At 41.5% G+C, this 19,614-nt stretch overlaps 1 protein-coding gene across 1 annotated transcript in view; it reads left to right on the top strand.

Moving 5' to 3' along the window:
• The window catches only part of LOC141154650 (relaxin receptor 1-like), a 382,748-nt gene that overhangs the window by 314,594 nt on the left and 48,540 nt on the right, over nt 1-19,614 (top strand). The window contains exons 11-12 of the mRNA XM_073640924.1: nt 8,659-8,730; nt 15,815-15,886. Coding sequence (XP_073497025.1) covers nt 8,659-8,730; nt 15,815-15,886 — 144 coding nt within the window. The remainder of the gene's footprint in view (nt 1-8,658; nt 8,731-15,814; nt 15,887-19,614) is intronic.

Here is a 19,614-nt window from a genome sequence, read left to right as displayed (position 1 = left end):
AGTACATTCCCTGGTACTGTGTGATGTACCAACGAAACAATAACAGTATTATATCGGTTTAATAGGTATAATAACCCCGTTATCACTCCTTTCCCATCAGGTCAGCTTGTGTAAATACTTGAATTCACCGTAAAATACAATTATTGAACATCTTTTCTTAGAACTCTAAGGAAGATTTATGAAGCTAAATGCTCCAGAATTCTGGCATATTCTGCACCAAAAGAAGTCTTTCCTGACTTGCACCTTAATTATGACACTTTTTATGACTTTGTTGGTCAGAAAGTGGACGTGGCTTAATGTGCAGCACAATGCACCAAAAAATGCGCAATAATTATTGCGAATTTTTCTGGCACAAAGTAAAGCAACTAATAATTGATGTATAATAGTAAAAATGGAGAATCATTTAGGTATGAAGATCCTTGGTATTAACCGATTTGGAATCCCAACGCGTATGTGCCGGACAGACGCCTTCTCAAGGTATAAAAGCTAAGGACACTTGCTATTAATATTAGATAAAGCACTTGTCTACTTTGACTTTATCCTCGACTGGTTTTTAATACATTTTTGCATCAATATGAAACATCCATCAATTTAGATTGAGTTATGAATAAATTAATATTTTTCTCTTGAATTTGCATATGAGAATAAACCCATGTCAATTTCTCTTGGTCTCTATCCCAAAACAGAAGCACATCTTAATATATCAATAAAAATTAATTAAAATATGACTAATATAAACACAAATTTATCTTCACACCTACCAAAGAAAGATTTGTGTACTCATACCTCCCAACCACTGTATTATCCATGCGATTGTCATGTGAAATGGCCACAATGAATGCAGGGCTTTTGTAAATATGCTTGAAAGAGAGACTATTGGACAGGTTGTGGCCATTTCTGGCTGTCACCGTGATAGCATGTGCAAATATTGGGAGGTGTATGGTAAATGGGTGTACAAACTATACCCATTGAAGTACCTGAGATAACATAAATTGTGAGTAAGAATAAGTGTTGCATAAGATTTAACGTCAAATATGAACTTGCAAGGGGATGGAAGAGCATAAGGAAAGAAATTGTGCGAGTCAGCATTTTGGGCGCAATTTCAGGGTTGGTGGTGGAATTAAAGGGGTTTTCCCACAAACAAAAGTGATTTTAATCAATAGATCTTGGAATAATAATAAGTTCCACAATTGGATGTGTTTAAATAAAATGTTCCTGTGCTGAGATAATCTTATAAATGTGCCCCTGCTGTGTACTGTGTCATGGCTGTGTCTGACCGTACAGGAACATGGTCTGATCATACCACAGCTCCTGGGCGGGGGAGGAAGCAAAAGAGTATACAGACAGGAAAGCATAGGATCACAAATAATCCTTTCCTTGAAATAAAAGATTGCTTGATAACAGGCAGTGAAATGTTTTACCTCACAAAAACAATCAGCTGTGATCCCGTGCTGTAATGTCTGTATACTCTTTTTCTTCCTCCCCTGCCCAGGAGATGTGGTATGATCAGACCGTGTTCCTGTACAGTCAGACACAGCCATTACACAGTACACAGCAGGGGCACATTTATAAGATTATCTCAGCACAGGAACATTTTATTTAAACACATTCAATTGTAGAACGTATTATTATTCCAAGATCTATTGATTAAAATCAACTTTTGTTCATGGGAAAACCCCTTTAAGAGTGATAGGGTTGTAGGTATATGTAGAAAGCAGGTTTACACATTTTTTTGAGAAGATTATGTACATTGTTCCACCCCTGATTAAATATTAATCTACTTTAAATGTGAAGAAATATAGTGAGGGATCCCATTATTCCAGCTACAGTTCATAAAATTTAAAGGATTTGTTCCATTTGAAACGTTTTTATCCCATAGACTTGGTAATTGCCCTCCCTAGCTCCAGTGCTGCTTCTGTAGTGCTGCTCTGGTCAATTGGCTGCAGCGGGACTCGAGGAGGATAAGTAAAGCTCAGTTTGTTCTTTTATACATCACTGAACTAAAGGACTAAAATTATTTCAAAGTGGACAACTCCTTTAAAGGGAATCTGTCACCCCCTGGGACTTATGAGCATACAGGTGATAGAAATGTAGATCTATACTCAGTATTTTTGCATGTGATAATAAACTCTGTAAAGTAATTAGTATTGAAGATAGAATTTAATTTGGAAACCTTGGAGGCTGAGACAGAAAAGTGCCAAATAATGCCAAATGTGGTTATATGTAAAGGTATTGCCTATAGAACAGAAAAAAATGCCTACATTTCCGTTTTACATTTGAATAGTAAAACTAAACATTGAAAGGGACATAGGAATATTGATGGATGGCAGAAAAAAAGACATGCATTTTTTCTCCATTTTCTCAATGGTAGTGATATTGAAATGTTTCAAAATGTGTAAAAAGAATAAGATTTTTATTAATTTGGTGGGGAAAATGATTACCCCTCCACATACACCATCTCTGGTGAACAAAGGAGAAGGCTATACAACACCTTAAAGAGGTTGTCCACTACTTTTAAATTGATGACCTATCTTTAGGATAGGTCATCAATGTCTGATCGGCTGGGGTCCGACACCCGGCACCCCCGCCGATCAGCTGTTATTGGTGTTGGAAATACTCACTTGCAGAGCTGCTCCATCTACTTTTAGTGGCCGCCGACGGGTACTACACATTCGGCTCTTATTGCTTCAAATAGGAGGCAGATGTGCAGTACCAAGTCTCGGCCTAACGATAGGTCATCAATGTAAAAGTAAAACCTCTTTAAGTATTTCCTGCCTGTACCAGTAAAAACTAGTTGAAACAAGAACAATAGAAAAAAAGGATAATTTTTTTCTTAAAAAAAAAGGATGAAACTACTACTGCCATACAACGTCTCTTCTCTCTCCTTAGGTTATATGAGAAGTATATAAGATTAGTAACATGCTGTATATTCAGTCCAGTTCTGATCCTCCAGCAGCTCATCACTATGGTTTATTATAGCTTGCAGAATGCTGATGTTGTATTATATGTCTGTTTCTAGCTATTGGAATAAGCTTTGACTTTCCGCTGTGCCTGTGTGGCTATCATACATATAAAATAATATTACACGATTTAGGATGACTTCATTTATCACAATAAAATGTCAGGAGCGGAGTAGACGTGAACACGTTTTAGACTAAACACTATCATCCTTCAGATTCAAGCGTGTGAGCATGGCATCTATTAGAAAAGCTCTATGTATTGTACAAATCTAACTTATGTGAGCAAAATTGTGAAAATGTGCAACATCACACGTGCAAATGTTCTCGCTCTTCCTTCTTCCAGTGTAACTTGTTATCACTGTCATGTTGACCATTGTGCACTACTGTATATGCTGCATTGTTCCATTCAGAAACTGACGTTCTCTAAGTGTCCATTCACACAGACCAACCAGCAGCACTAAACGATCACCGATCGGTAAACATTGACAGTCAGCGGTTGTTTTAAATCCTGTTTCAACATCACATGAGTGATCTGTAATAGATGGCTCAGTGAGCACAGGCCGCCATTGTTCTTGGCAGTGCGAGTCTTGGTTCAATCTAAATCCCATTAAAAACAGGACTTAGGCAGGATTCAGGTGGATCCCTGACAGTGCCATAGACCAGGGGTCTCCAACCAGTAGCTCGGGAGCCACTTGTGACTCATGGGCCCGTGATGTGTGGCTCGTGGGCCCATGATGTGTGGCTCTCAGCTGTCTGCCAGCTTCGTGCATTAGCAGCTGTTAAGAGTAGATCTCTAGATGGTGACTTTTGTGTGAAGTCCTGCACAGAAGAACAGATCTGAATGGGGATAAGATAGGAAATCCTGGAGCTCGGCATACTGCCTTGGTGTGATTTCAGTTGAAAAGCTTTGGCTGTCATTATACCGGTAATGGGGGGTCTGTCTGTCACTACTGTGAGTGGGGCAGGAGCTAGATGTGGCTCACGACCCTCTCTCAGATCTGAATGTGGCTGTCAAGGTCGGAAATGTTGGGGACCTCTGTCATAGACTGGTAATGACACAGACAGAGTTCAAATGACAGGCAGAGAAGCATAGTCATTACAGTCTTTGCCCTATTGGCGGGCCATGCGAATCCTGTCTGAGTCCTGTTTTTAGGGCGATTCAGATGAAACCCTAAAATGCACTGCAGAAATGCAGTGTGAACAGGACCTCAAAGACCAAAATAACAATTAAACTATGTCTCAGAGGGTGTTTTTTTTTATTTTGCTCCCTGTCCTCTTCACAGACCCCCTGCTCTGATCCTGGATAGCTATATTTTGCAATCGGCAAAATGAACCTTTTTATGAATGCTTCATTAGACTTAATGGCACTTTTTATTTCATGTTACTTGTATGGTTGGTTGATCATCACCTCTTCCTTTTGCTAAGGCTGACAAAATTAAAGAAGTTGTCCAGTACTTTTTTTTGAATTGCCCAATGTATTCAGCATGTGGGCATAAGTATTCCACTTGGGTGGAAAACACTGATGACACACTGATGGTAAACACGGACACACTGATGGTAAACACGGACACACTGATGGTTAAGACGGACACACTGATGGTTAAGACGGACACACTGATGGTTAAGACGGACACACTGATGGTTAAGACGGACACACTGATGGTTAACACAGTACACTGATGGTAAACACGGACACAGGCCTCCCTGGCACTGTTGGTCATTTTCTACTTTTAATAGGTATGTTCTATTTAGCTTAACCTATGTGATATTGGCTTAATTGTGTGTTGGAATGTATGACCTTTGGTCGTTTACCCTGACCTTACTCAGGTCATATGATTAATGTTACTGTGACTTTTCAGCACACATGTTATTGTTACCAATGAATTGTACTGGTTAAGCTATGGGACTTCACATGTTGTAGACTTGGTTTAAAATTGATACCAACTGTGTCTCTATCTACCCTCTGTTGCTACACCTACCTATGTAATGACTTGTATTATATGAAATTCATACAATGTGTGTCTTTTTAAATATATTTAATAAATTGTGAAATCTTTTTAGTCATCACATTGTGTCCTAACTATGTTATACTCTGGGGTGGTAAAAACGCTTATGGCTGTCCTTGTTTTGCTAATTGATATTTAGTGTTATGCCCCTTTTTTACTCATGAGGTCTTGTTTTCCATTGTCATTTCGTTGTATTTTAATCGGTCTGTAGCGCCTCATCCTAAGTGGGCATGGCTGGCATCTCTGCTCACACATACATATATTAAATAAACAATACTCTTCTTGAGAACTGGTCTCCCCAGCAGTCGAACCAATGGCCTCTGTCTTTGCAGGAAGGAGCTAAAGTAATAAGCCCACATTGAAGATGAATGGAGAAATTTGTATACTTAAGCTGCATTGCAGGCAGTGAACCCTGAAGCATATTATACTGGTATATAGAGATACATCTGTATATAGCAGTGTATTTCTATGTCCCTGTATTCTACAGGTGAAGAAAAAGTCCGATTTTTTTTTTGTTCCTATAAAACTTCTAATAAATAAGGAAAAACAATTACAAAAATGTAATTTTCTCTTTTTTGTGAGTCTCCCCGGGAATCGAACCAACAGCCTACATCATTTCAGATAACCGCTAAAGTTGTAGGCCACAAGCTCCAGAGCCAGCACAGGGAGAATTTGATATACTTGAAGCTGCATTGCAGCCACTAAGCCCAAAGGCTGATTATACTGGTACATAGAGATACATCTGTACATAGCTGTGTGTTTCTATGTCATTGTGTTCTAGAGGGAGAATAAAAAAGATTTTTGCTTCCTATAAAATGACTAAAAAATAATGAAAAATAATTACAATAAGGCAATTTTTCTGCGCTTTTTTTAAAAATAATAAACATCACAAATCAGCTAATGACATGGACATATTTGGTGTCCCTGTAATCATAACAACCCACATAAGACAACTCATACAATACAGTGATCGGTAAATTGAGCAAGAAAATGGCGTTACTGATTTTTTTCTATTAAACCCATAAAAAAAGGTAATAAAAATATAACACTCAAACTGTGTTCACACGTAGTGCAAGTGTTACATTTTTTCTACTGCTTTTCTTCTGCACATTTTTTGCAGTTGTCCGCACCACACAATGCAATAACAATCTCCTCTGATTATTGTGTCTTTTATGTGTTTCTTTTATAGAGAAAAAATGCATCAAAGCTGCACAGTTCAGCATCATCTTTAGACGTGCCATGGGTGGAGTTCTCATGAAATCACATCCACTTTGCTTGGATATTTAGGCTTTGTTCACATGTATGGGGTGTTTTTTTTTTTGCTGCTTATTTTTTGCATTGAAATTCTGCTCTATTTTACTGTCCAAGCAAAGTGGATGTGATTTCATGAAAATTGCTCCCACTGTGTGTCTAAAGACTCTGCTGAATTGTGTGGTTTTGGTGCTTTTTTTTTTCTCTAGAGGCTTCTATGTGGAGCCTAAAAAACGCATGTAAAAAACTGCAGTTACTTTTTTAGGTGCAAGACCAAAGCTTTTCTGTACTATAAAAAACACTTAAACGCGGCTTCACATCTGCATCAAAAAAGCATCAAGTAAGAGAGAAAAGACATAAAAAAGCAGCAAAAATGCAATAATCAGCTAAGATTGTTATTGTGTAGTTTGGTGCGGATCCAGCAGAAACAAAAAACACAGTATTTCTGCAACATGTGAACACGGCCTTATAGTCACAAAAAAAAACGGATGTCATATAGTGAAGCTACATAAAGATGAGAAAGTTCTGGCGGCTCTGACTGTGAATGAGGGAACAAAAAATAAATAAATAGGTCCCAACTAGAGATGAGCAGGATGCACAGATGACGTCACTCCAGACCTGGGTGATCAAAAGCCGCATCAGGGACACCGGAAGGTAAAAGATTCACGGCCTCCTATCCAGCCGCCAGGTAGCACTCATATAGATGATGAACCAGAGACACGGGAATCCATCTGCTCATCTCTAGTCCCAAATGTCTTGGATACAGCAGACAGTCCCGGATTTGAGTTTATGCCCTGCAGTAGTCTCGGGCGTCTGCTGAATGTCCCGCACTTCCACTGTCCCCCTGACTTCTCCTCCTGCCAGGGGAGAAAAAAATTAGAAATGGGTGTGACCAGGGGCGTGGCCAAAATTAGCCGCATCAATCTACGCGCACTGCATGATTTGTCCGTCTTTCTATTTCTCAAAAGTGGGGAGGTATGGTTGTAGGTAGCCAGCTTCACATGTCCTCCAAAGGGCAGCAGGGGATTTAGAGCTGTTTAAGGAAATTTATCAATATATTAATATCAGTTGTCTATTTAGATTTAACAATTTACCAATATGAGGTGTAGCCTCTTGATAAATCTGTTACACAATGGGAGAAATAGTATGCACACACACATATACCTACATATATAAACACTCACACATGCATAATATATATGTATATAATATATATATATATACACACACACGCACATTCATACACCACGCACACAAAAACACATGTGTATTTACATACATACACACACATATTTTTACACACGTGTATATATAATAAAGTGGAGTTACACCAGTCTTGTAAAATGTGGGTGCAGTCCCCCAAATTCACTGGCAAATGGATAATGATAAAATATAGGAGAAAGAGAGAACTCCAAACATGCCAAAGGTTCACATTTCGGCTCAAGGTGTGAGCCTTTTTCATGTTAATTTTTCCCCTTTTTGTTGCTATGTTTGGAATGTGACCTCTCTTTCTCCTATATTTGTGTGTGGGCCATTTATATGGATACACCTAAGTTAAATGGGAATGGTTGGTGATATCAACTTCCTGTTTGTGGCACATTAGTATATGGGAGGGGGAAAACTTTTCCAGATGGGTGGTGACCATGGCGGCCATTTTGAAGTCGGCCATTTTGGATCCAACTTTATTTTTTTCAATGGGAAGAGGGTCATGTGACACATCAGACTTATTGAGAATTTCATAAGAAAAACAATGGTGTGCTTGGTTTTAACGTAACTTTATTCTTTCATGAGTTTTGTACAAGTTTATGACCACTTATAAAATGTGTTCAAAGTGCTGCCCATTGTGTTGGATTGTCAATGCAACCCTCTTCTCCCACTCTTGACACACTGATAGCAACATCGCAGAAGAAATGCTAGCACAGGCTTCCAGTATCCGTTGTTTAAGATGCTGCACATCTCGTATCTTCACAGCAGTTGATATCACCAACCATTCCCATTTAATTTAGGTGTATCCATATAAATGGCCCACCCTGTGTGTGTGTGTGTGTGTGTGTATATATATATATATATATATATATACACACACACAGACACATACATATACCACACATAGAATGCAAAAACACAAACAAAGACCACAATAAAATGTTTCATCCCTAGTGATCCAGAGCAGTAAAGGAATTAGGAAAGAGAAAAAGCCTGATAAAAACTTAATGATTTTTTTAGATTGTTAATCAGAAACAAATTTTGAGGATAATCATATAGTTTCTTCCGTTAACTGAGCTATGATTCAATATTGAACCCACATAGCACTTGGCCATGATACATAGCGATGTGCCTATGTTTTCCCTATCATAAAAAGGTGGTACTTAAAAAAAAAAAAAAAAAAAAAATCAGCCTTCCTCTGAGTGACTCAATCACTTGTGATTTTCTCATTACAGCATCCTGCGCAGGAACAAGATAAGCAATATTCATCAAGGAGCGTTAACCCAGATGAACAAACTAGTGGATCTGTGAGTACACATGTCTTGTCATAGAACTAGGAGTGTGAGAGTTTCATATTTTTACATAATTACCTTACAAATATATATTATAAGTTCATCAGGACAACATGTTACTAGTGGATATCAATGTTGCATATTTAGTCTTATGGACCTTTTTTCTGTTATATTTTTTAATGTATTATGCCCTTTTGCTGTGTTTTTGCTTTTGATTTTACTGTAGAGATTCTAAAGCCAAGGAAGACCCTTGACTCTGGTTACAAACTTGCGTATTTTGACCAAAATATTGACCAATAGCTCATGCAAATTTTTATTTTACTGCACTTTTTTCATTTTTATGCAGGATGCAGCCAAGCCCAACAATGCCTGTCCCTGTGGGGGTGCACTTATATAGTGCTGGGCAGCCCACCTAATCTAATAGTATGGGCGTCACTAATAGGGTGTAAACCAAACACTGTGCACACAATCTGTGCGACTGGCGTCCTACACAAGCCTTATCCATGTGCAATTTTAATACTCTCACACCCCCTACTTGAATTGGTCAGTGGGCGCTTGTGATGCCTTTATCATGGGGCTGTTTCAATCCTGTAAGTGCTTTAGTTTTCTGACTTGTGTTGGTAATAAATCCATAATACAAATCTAATATATATAATTGTCTTATCCTGTCTGTCTGTCTGTCTGTCTGTCTGTCCAGGAAATCCCACGTCGCTGATTGGTCAGGCCACGGCCAATCAGCAATGCGGGATTTCAGAACAAGATGGCGGCCGTTAGCAGCTCACCCTCACACGCTCACCCTCACACGCTCACCCTCACACGCTCACCCTCACACGCTCACCCTCACACGCGCACCCTCACACGCGCACCCTCACACGCTCACCCTCAGACGCTCACCCTCAGACGCTCACCCTCAGACGCTCACCCTCAGACGCTCACCCTCAGACGCTCACCCTCACACCCTCACCCTCACACCCTCACCCTCACATTCTCACCCTCACACGCTCACCCTCACACGCTCACATTCTCACACGCTCACATTCTCACCCTCCCACGCTCACCCTCACATTCTCACGCTCCCACGCTCACCCTCACACGCTCACCCTCACACGCTCACATTCTCACCTTCCCACGCTCACCCTCACACACTCCCACCCTCACACGCTCCCACGCTCACCTTCACACGCTCCCACGCTCACCCTCACACGCTCACCCTGTGCTAGCCGGTCATCTCCCTCACATGCTCACCCTGTGCTAGCCGGTCATTTCCCTCACATGCTCACCCTGTGCTAGCCGGTCATCTCCCGGCTGCTCGCAGCAGAAGTACCCCGACCGGCGGCCTCGCTCCCCGGTCCTCCAAAATTCATTAGGGGCCCTGGGGGGATACATTGGGGGATTAATTTAAAGTAGTGTACAACCCATTTAAACACTGCTTCACTGATTAGTCACGCCCGGTCGGACGCATACATATTCTAGAATACCCGATGCGTTAGAATCGGGCCACCATCTAGTATAATATATAAATCTCTTCGTAAATTCAGCAACAAGTTAATTTTATAAGTAATGTTTTTACAACTCCAATTTCAAAAGAAAAGTTGGAACTCTGTGTAAAATCTAAATAAAACAAGAATGCAATGACTTGGAAGTCTCTTGTAGTCATATTTTATTGACACCAAGGTATAACCCACTAGTCAGAAGTGGAAAGTCGGGCATGTTTCCATTTCACTTGAAAAACATAACTCGTTCAGAAATCGATGGCAGCAACACACCTCAAAAATGTTGGGACAGGGTTAACAAAAAGCTGGAAAAGTAAGTCGTACTAATGAACATTGACATTCCAGCTGTTTTTAACTAAGTCACATGACTGTATATGGCCCAATTCGTTCTCCTGAAACAATCCCTTATATTAATTATTTTTCTTCCCCCCCCACTCAATCTCTCATACCACTTAACTTACAATAATAATAATACTCAGGAGCCTCTCTTTTGGATATAATTGGCCACAGTGGCCATTTATTAATAAACAACAATAACCAATGAAAGAATTGGGGGAGGTCCTTGGGGCTACAAGATCCGGCACATGTAGAACAAAGTATTTTTCCATAGAATTAGTTTACCCTCAGCCGTAACCCCAATCTCGAGGGCACCACATCTAAAAAAAAAAAAAAGGTGGGCGGGGGGACTCTTCCTATTGCTGTCCCCACAGGATGGCCCCTTTTCCCGCACTTTTTCTTATATACCCCCTTTACTGTCCCCTCCCACCCCCTATTGATCCAATCCCATAGCCCCCATTCGAACATATTTTTTCTCTCCTGGCCCAATTATAGTCATGTGGGCCTCTGCCTACAAGTACGGCTCCTGCCCCTTCTTGACTGTGTATAAAAAGAGCATGTTAGAGAGGTAGAGTTTCTCAGAAGAAAAGATGGTCAGAGGTTCTCCAATTTGTGAACAACTGCGTCTAAAAATTGTAGCACAATTTCTGAAAAATGTTCCTCAATGTAAAGTTGCAAAGACTTTGAGTCTTTGACTATCCCACCATTTATAGTACATACCATCAAAAGATTCTGGAAAAATCCATGTGCACAAAGGACAAGGGTGACAATCAACATTACATTCTCATGGTCTACGGGCCATCATACGGCACTGCATTAAAAACAGGCATGATTCATTCATGAAAATCACTACAAGGGCTCAGGAATACTTCAAGAAATCATTGTCTGTGAACAGTCGTGCAATCCACAAATGCAAGTTACATCTCTATCATGCAAAGAAAAAGCCATATATCAACTTGAAATGTTGCCGTCTCCACTGGGCTAAAGCTCATTTAAAATGGACTGAAGCAAAATGGAAAACTTTTGTGATCAGATGAATCAAGTTTTTTTTACACTTTTTAGGGAATCATCACATTCTTGTTTTCTTTACATTTTGCACAGCCTCCCAACTTTTTTTGGAATTGGGGTTGTAAATAATAGTTATGCAGTTACATAGCTTGGTGTCATCTGCAAAACTAGAAACAATGCAATTAATCCTCGCTTTTAAACCAGTTTTCGATCCAATTATGATCCTTATTTTCTAAGCCTATAGACCTTAATTTACCCATAAGGTTTCTGTGCGGGACTGTGTCAAACTTCTTGGTAGAATCCAAAAACACTACATCTACAGCTACCAGTCTGGTCAGGTTTCTGCTCATCTCTTCATAGAAACAAATCAGATTAGATTTTAGTAAAACCATGCTGGCGATCACTTATAATCTTATTCTCTACCACATAGTCCTGTATATAGTCTCTTATAAGAGCCTCAAACATTTGTCCCATGTTGGATATTATAAATAGTGTTGAGCGAGCACTAAAATGCTCGGGTGCTCGTAGCTCGGGCCGAGCACATCGTGATTCTTGGGTGCTCGACCCGAGCAACGAGCCCAATGTAAGTTTATGGGAAACTCAAGCATTTTTCTGGCGGTCCCCCCCCCCCCGCCCGGCGGTCTGCAGAAGGTCAAAAATTGCCCAAATCGATGGGAGCAGTGCACAATGAAACAAACATGGCAGGCAGGCAGAATATATAGGCAGACAGGCAGGCAGGGTATATAGGAGGGTGCATGAAAAACATAGCAGGGCACTCGGAACACACTAGTGCCCTCCCATTTTCACACACCCGTCTCTTTTAAAAAGCAGGCAATTCATCAGCGGCAGACAGTTATAACATTGGTACCCGACAATTTAGAACAAAAAGAATAGAGCATCACACATAGATAAGATAAATAGAAACATGTCAGTCACATATACAATAAGTACAGTGATAGTGTTGGTTACTGTACTTGTCATTTAGTGTTAAAATAAAGGATTTATTTAAAAAAAAATTGGCGTGGAGTTCCCCGTAATTTTCGTCTCTAGCGGAAGTTAAGCAGCTGGCTGGGGCACATGTTTGAAGCCTGGGAAGGGGGTAATACCCACGGAGCTTCCCAGGCTACTAATATCAGCCACTAGCTGAATACCTAGCCTTTACGAGCTATTAAAATGGGGTACCCCAAAAAAAATGACGTGGGGTCTTCCTATTTTAATAGCTAGCAAAGGCTAGGCTGACAGCTGGGGGCTGATATTAATAGCCCAGGAAGGGTGCCATGAATATTGGCCCCCTCCCAGGCTAGAAACACCAGCCCTCAGCTGCCCCAGAAATGGCGCATCCATAGTATGTGCCAATTCTGGCACTTAGCCTCCCTCTTCCCACTGCCCTGTAGCGGTGGCAGTGGGGTAATAGGGCTGGGGCTGATGTCAGCTTCATGTCAAATTAACTCGGCTCACCTCACGCATGTTACTGACAGCGTGGGAGAATTCTCCTGCTCACGCGGCGACGTCATTTGCCGGCACCGCATGTGCAGGAGAATTCTCCCACGCTGTCAGTGACGTGCATGAGGAGTTCATCTGGATGCCGGTCACAGCGAGACACTGAGGAGCGCAAGGCTTCTCAGTGTCTCTGCGGCATGGCAAGCTGCCTGCCATCTCAATGTAGCAGAGCTGGATCCATCGTGGGAACCATGGAAAGGTAAGGATGAGGTTGGTTAATTATTTTACTTTTATTGCAGGAGACATTGGCTTCAGCTGGAATGGGCGTTATGGTAAGTAAAGTTTAATTTAGAATATTAAAGTATTGTGTGTTTATTTCAATTAAAAGATTTTATTCTGGGTGTTGGTGTTTTTTTTCACTTTCACTATGGGGTTAGTAATGGGGGTGTCTTATAGACGCCTCCCCATTACTAACCTGGGCTTGATGTCAGCTAGCATTAGAAGCTGACATCAACCCCAGCCCTATTACCCCACTGCCACCGCTACAGGGCAGTGGGAAGAGGGAGGCTAAGTGCCAGAATTGGCACATCCTATGGATGCGCCATTTCTGGGGTGGCTGAGGGCTGTTGTTTCTAGCCTGGGAGGGGGGCAGTATTCATGGCACCCTTCCTGGGCTTTTAATATCAGCCCCCTGCTGTCGGCCTAGCCTTTGCTAGCTATTAAAATAGAGGCCCCCATGTCATTTTTTTTTGGGTCCCCCATTTTAATAGCTAGTAAAGGCTAGGTATTCAGCTGGGGGCTGATATTGGTAGCCTGGGAAGCTCCATGGGTATTACCCCCTTCCCAGCTTCAAACATCTGCCCCAGCTGTCTGCTTAACCTCCGCTAGAGACTAAAATTACGGGGAACCCCACGCCAATTTTTTTTTAATAAATCCTTTATTTTAACAATAAATGACAAGTACAGTAACCAACACTATCACTGTACTTATTATATATGTGACTGACATGTTTCTATCTATCTAATGTATGTATGTCTATTCTTTCTGTTCTAAATTGTCGGGTACCGATGTTATAACTGTATGCGGCTGATGAATTGCCGGCTTTTCATGTTCCCATCGATTTGGGCAATTGCTGTAATGCCACAATCAACATGGCTGCGGCATTACAGTGAATGGCAGACAATCCCTGCATGTTGATTGGTGCTCTAAATAGCGCCAAACATGCAGGACGGGGACCCGAGCATCCGCCCGAGCATCGCGCAAGTACTCGGCGAGCTCCGAGCATCTTGAGTACTGAGATGCTCAGGCGAATACCGAGCAGTGGCGGGCATGCTTGCTCATCACTAATTATTAAGCTTAATTCTTTATAATTACACTGGAAAGACCCAGAGCTCTTTATGAAAATGAGCTCTACATTAGAATTGTCCAGTACCAGTCACTAAATAGTTTCTGAAAATGATGTATAGGGGCCAAGGGAACGGAGTTCCTTAAGGAGCCTTAGATGCAGCCCACCTGGGCTCGAGCACTTGTTCACATTGGTTTTATATAGCTTCACTTGGACCAGATCTACGTATAACCAACTGAGTATATTAGATGACATCCTAAGAATACTGTGATCGAGTACATCAGCTACTTTGTTTTCTTCAGTATGTACATAAATAAAGATTTTAGTAATTCTGCCTTCTCTTGATCCTTAGAGATCAATTCCCTGTTACAATTATTTAGGGGACCCGCCTGTGTGGATCTTTTTTGTATTGATATATTTATAGAATTTCTTGGTATTTTTCTTGCTTTCCTTGGCTACTTGCTGTTCATTGCCATTCATTTTCTACTTTAACTTATTTGATTACTTTTTATAGATTTTGTTCAACCTTGTAGTTTTGAAATGCTAGAGTTGTCCTCTTAGATTGATATATTTTATATGCCCTTTTTTGTCATTAATAGCCTTCCTATCTGGGGGTGTAAGCCATGTGGGGTTTAATTTTTCCTATCTAAGCTTGTTATCTACAGGAATCCATTTTTCAGTCTGACTGACCAATATAGATATAACGCGCTCCCATTAATCATTTTTATCACTATCTGACAAAAGCTGCTCCCAGCCAATGTCCTGAAATACAGACTTCAACCTGTGGAAATTGCAATTTTTTTAAATTAAGCATTTTTGCCCTCCCCGCCCGAAAATAGTTTTTTTACAGTGTAAAACAAAATGAAATAACATTGTGGTCACTGGTGGTTTTCGCGAACAGTGATATTTATAACAAGCTCTGCATTGATAGAAATGATGAGATCCAAAAGAGCATCACCTCTTGTTGGGGTTTCCACAAACCTGCCCATAAATGATCCTACATCAAGCTTAGAAACCAGCCAATCAGGGGTGTGGGCGGGGTTATACAGAGCTCAGCATTCAGAGAACTGCTAGATCTGCAGCAGATAAAACTGGAATTGTATAAAAAAGATATCAAGCTGCTCAGTATATGATACATCGCTGGAATCAAGGTCTCTTCCCCTCCATCATGCTGATCTCAGGTGAAATGGCAAAAACCTGGAGACAGATCCCCTTTAATACATTCTGTGTTCTTAACCCTGTTAAGGACCATTGCCTATTAGCCACTACAGAGAGCAGCTACAAAGAGCATCTTTTACCCCATGCAAAAAAACTGATGACCAAAACCGACAGCTCCTTTAAGTCTTGTGTGCAGTACAGAAAATTAAGGAAAGGTAATTCTAAAAAAAAAAATGTGTTAGATGTAAAGTGAAATTGGAGACACCATTCACAACACAGAAAATAACCTGTGTAATTATTTTGCTTTATCCTTTTACAGAGATCTTTCTGTTAATCGGATTGTAGACCTGTCTCCATCACTGTTTACTAATTTACAAGAACTACAACAATTGTGAGTATTGTCCTTGGACACGGCCATTTATGGTACATGCAATATACAATACCTCCCAAATTGAAAGTTATGAAAATAGGACACATGCTGTGTAGCACACTGCGGCAATTTTTACTTTATGCTAAGTGACTTTCCTAACCTCATCCAGTATTTTATATGTGCCCACACCAAAATATTGCTCCTTGTGAGGTCTATTAAAGTTCCCCCACAGTGTGATGCCCCTTTGCGTGTCACCGGGTGCTGCCACCACACACAGTATTATGCCATCTCAGTGCCTCCAGGACACAGTGCACACCACCCACAGTATGCTGCCCCCACTCACAATATGATGCCCCTTTGCGTGTCTCTGGGAGCTACCATCACACACAGTATTATGCCCTCTCAGTGCCTCCAGCACACAGTGCACACACAGTATGCTGCCCCACTCACAGTATGCTTCCCCCACTCAATGTATGATGCACCAACGGGACATTCTCTCCTACACAGTATGATTCCTACAGTCCCCATACACACAGTATTATGCCCCTCACATTGTGATTTCCCCCATAGTCTCATGCACAATATGATGATCTCAGTGTCCTCCACACACAATATAATGCCCCCACAGTGCCTCACTTACAGTACAATGCCCCACAGCCCCTCCACACTATAGACAGTCCTCCCACCCACAAAGTATGATTTACTCACAGCCCCAACACACATGATGATGTTCCCACTGCCTAATGAAACGGTTTGATGCTTCCACAGTTCCCCCCCCCCATAGTATAATGCATTCATTTCTCCTCCACACAGTATGATGCCCTCACTATACAATCATCACACTTGCCAGCATAAGGGCTCAGATGACCGAGCTGATCTCTGCTGCCCAGTCATGGACATGAGAATGTTACATAACCTAAAGGTCCGTGCAGTACCTTCAGTCTCTACATAGATGGAATGGAGAAGCAGGTATCTTTCAGCTCCTTGCTCCACCATTTGTGTTCAACTGTATCTGGTCCTGAGGATACAGATATAGATTAAGTGGAGACATATCCCCGACCTCCTGGGACAGTGGAAAGGCTCCCCAAATTCAGGTCTGCCTTGCAATGCTTACAATACCGTAGTCAGAAATAGGTCAATAATAACAGAATGACTCATTATTAAAACATTTAAAGGGGTTCCCCACTACTAGTACAACCTGTTCTTCATTTAAATGTTTGGTTCCGATAAAATAAAAAAGCTTATACTCACCTCCCTTGCCGGCGCAGTTCCAGCTGTGTTGGCACTCGCGATCCCTGGGCTCCCGAGGCGGTTGTTGTAACACGTGAGCCAGACGCTAAATCAGCGCTGGCGTCACTGTCCTCACCTTCTGTCGAATTGAACATGTAGAGGGCTGCGGATACTGTCTCACTTCCTCTTCATGTTCAATTTGTCCGAAGGCGAGGACAGTGACGCCAGCGCTGATTCGGCATCTGGCTCACGTGTCACAACAACCGCGCAAGAACCCTGGGGAGAGCAAGTGCAGATACCACTGAAAAGAAGCCGGCACGGTAGAGGAGTATACGCTTTATTTTATTGGGGCTAAGCGTGGGGTATGACAAGGAGTTGTCCAAGAAGTGTCGTCATATCAGCCTCTACCATGCAGTGTAATAAAGAATAAAAAGTGCCTTTTGATCTCCTGTACATGTGCAAAGCTAACACACATGTTACGTCCATCCCTGTACAGGAACGATACTGCATTTTTGGTATATTAAAAGTGAGCATTATGCTATATAACCTACATCACTGTTTCTCAATGGAAACCAATTACCCTTCACTTAAAGAAGCACTCCAACTTTTTTGTTGTTGTTTTGTATATAAAATGATTACTCACCAACTCTCGCTGTGTAATGTATTTCATACCACCGAAGTTACATCTATGCATCTCCCACCTTCATTTTCAGAATTTGGGTCATATGATCTCAAGTCTGACAGTCTAGTACATGCACTAATGTGTAGACAGACAGGATGTCAGCGTCTGGCATCATTAGCAATCAGATCCCTCCGGGCAGCGCTCACCCTCCTGCACTAACCGCCCTGCTCCACCTTCCCTTTCCCTGTGCGTTTCCTCTCAAGCAGCTAAAGATATAGGTGAAGTCTTAGGAAACTGTCTAACAGAATAAATGTCTCTGCCGCCCATAGCAGCCAGTCACAGAGCAGCTTTTATTTTGTATTTTACAAGGGAAAAATTTAAGTTGCACTGTGATTGGTTGATACGGGCAGGAAAGACAACCATAGAGCTGGGTTGCCAACCATCATAGCGTCAGGTGGAAAAAAACACCAGCCATAATGTCTTTAACATTTATTCATAGATTGTACTGTGATACGCAAAAAAGACTGTGATGAGCAATGCAAGCATGACCTGACCAGAAAGAGAAAGGAGATGGACATAAATAGAGGAGAAACTGTGTCCTGTACACCAAACCCAGCAAAGCACACCATGCGCTGTTCCATCTCAAGCCTCTGCTTCGAAGTAGCATAGAAGCAGAATCCTCTGCCCAGCAGCTGCGGGTGAATGTTACCGATTGTGTGCCTATCCTGTGCACAGTGTCAGACTGAAGAACATTGGGCCCACCAGGGGATTTGATTCTGAGGGCCCACCTTTCTCTCCCACTCAACAGCCCCATAGCAGCAGCAAGGTTTGCACTATAAACTTTCCTGAAGGAGAAGCCAGGGCCCACCGGAGGATTCTCCGGTTCTCTGGTGGGCCAGTCCAACCCTGCCTGTGCATGAGAGAAAGCGGTGGTCACTGTGTTACACTGTGTGTGTGTCAGTGTCGGATTGGGGTGTCAAGAGACCACCAATAGTTAACTCCAGGGTCCCACTTTTCAGCTTCCTGCAGATGTGACATTATCCTCAACCACAAAGTTATATAACAATGGACTGGGTAGATTGCTAAATGAATAAGATGCCGCCTTTATCTGTACATGGTGATTCCAGTATATTGTGCCAAGTCCTGCTCATATAAGAGGGTGGTGGCCCTTGGGGGGATTCTCCTGTTCTCCTGTGGGCCAGTCCAAGCCTGAGTGTGGTCCTTTGCCTGTACAATGTGGAGTCCACAGTATAACAATCTAGTTTATACAGTATGTGTTTATACTATACAGTGTAGTGCTGCTGTGTATACACTATAAAGTATAGAGTGAAGCTGTGCATGTAGTATACAGTGGAAAGCTGTGTATATGTACCGTATATCCGGTAGAGCTGTGTACATACAGTAAATAGTGTAGTGTTGTGGATATAATTGTATAACGTGTAGAACTGTGCATATAGTAGTATACACAAAGCTAATTCCAAAGAAGTTGGGACGCTGTGTAAAATGCAAAGAAGCGAGAATGCAATGATTTGGAAATATCTTATAATCCTATTTTCTTGACAGGAGAACATAGCACACAGATCAGAAGGTGAACGTTGGCCATTTTTCCATTTCATTTGAAAAATAAACTCATTTACAAAAAGTGATGGCAGCAACACATCTCAAAAAAGTTGGGACTTATGCTGTATATATAGATACTGCACAGTACCACTTCTCCTGTCCTGTATACAAGATGTAATTCTCAAACCCACAAAAAAGACCAAATATTTCAGCTCACCCTCTGTACAACAGATCAGCAGACATAGTCCTCAGGTGGTGCACATCCAAAAAAAATCCCACCCCTATTTTTTTCTATCATGTTTTTAAAGATGATCTAATAAATTTGTTGTTTTGAATA

Source organism: Phyllobates terribilis, unplaced genomic scaffold, assembly GCF_046119375.1.
Source record: "Phyllobates terribilis strain yellow unplaced genomic scaffold, ASM4611937v1 Scaffold_7__3_contigs__length_470593459, whole genome shotgun sequence".
NCBI lineage: Eukaryota > Metazoa > Chordata > Amphibia > Anura > Dendrobatidae > Phyllobates > Phyllobates terribilis.
The sequence above is the reverse complement of the archived record's forward strand: the minus strand, read 5'-3'. Positions and strand labels throughout refer to the sequence as shown.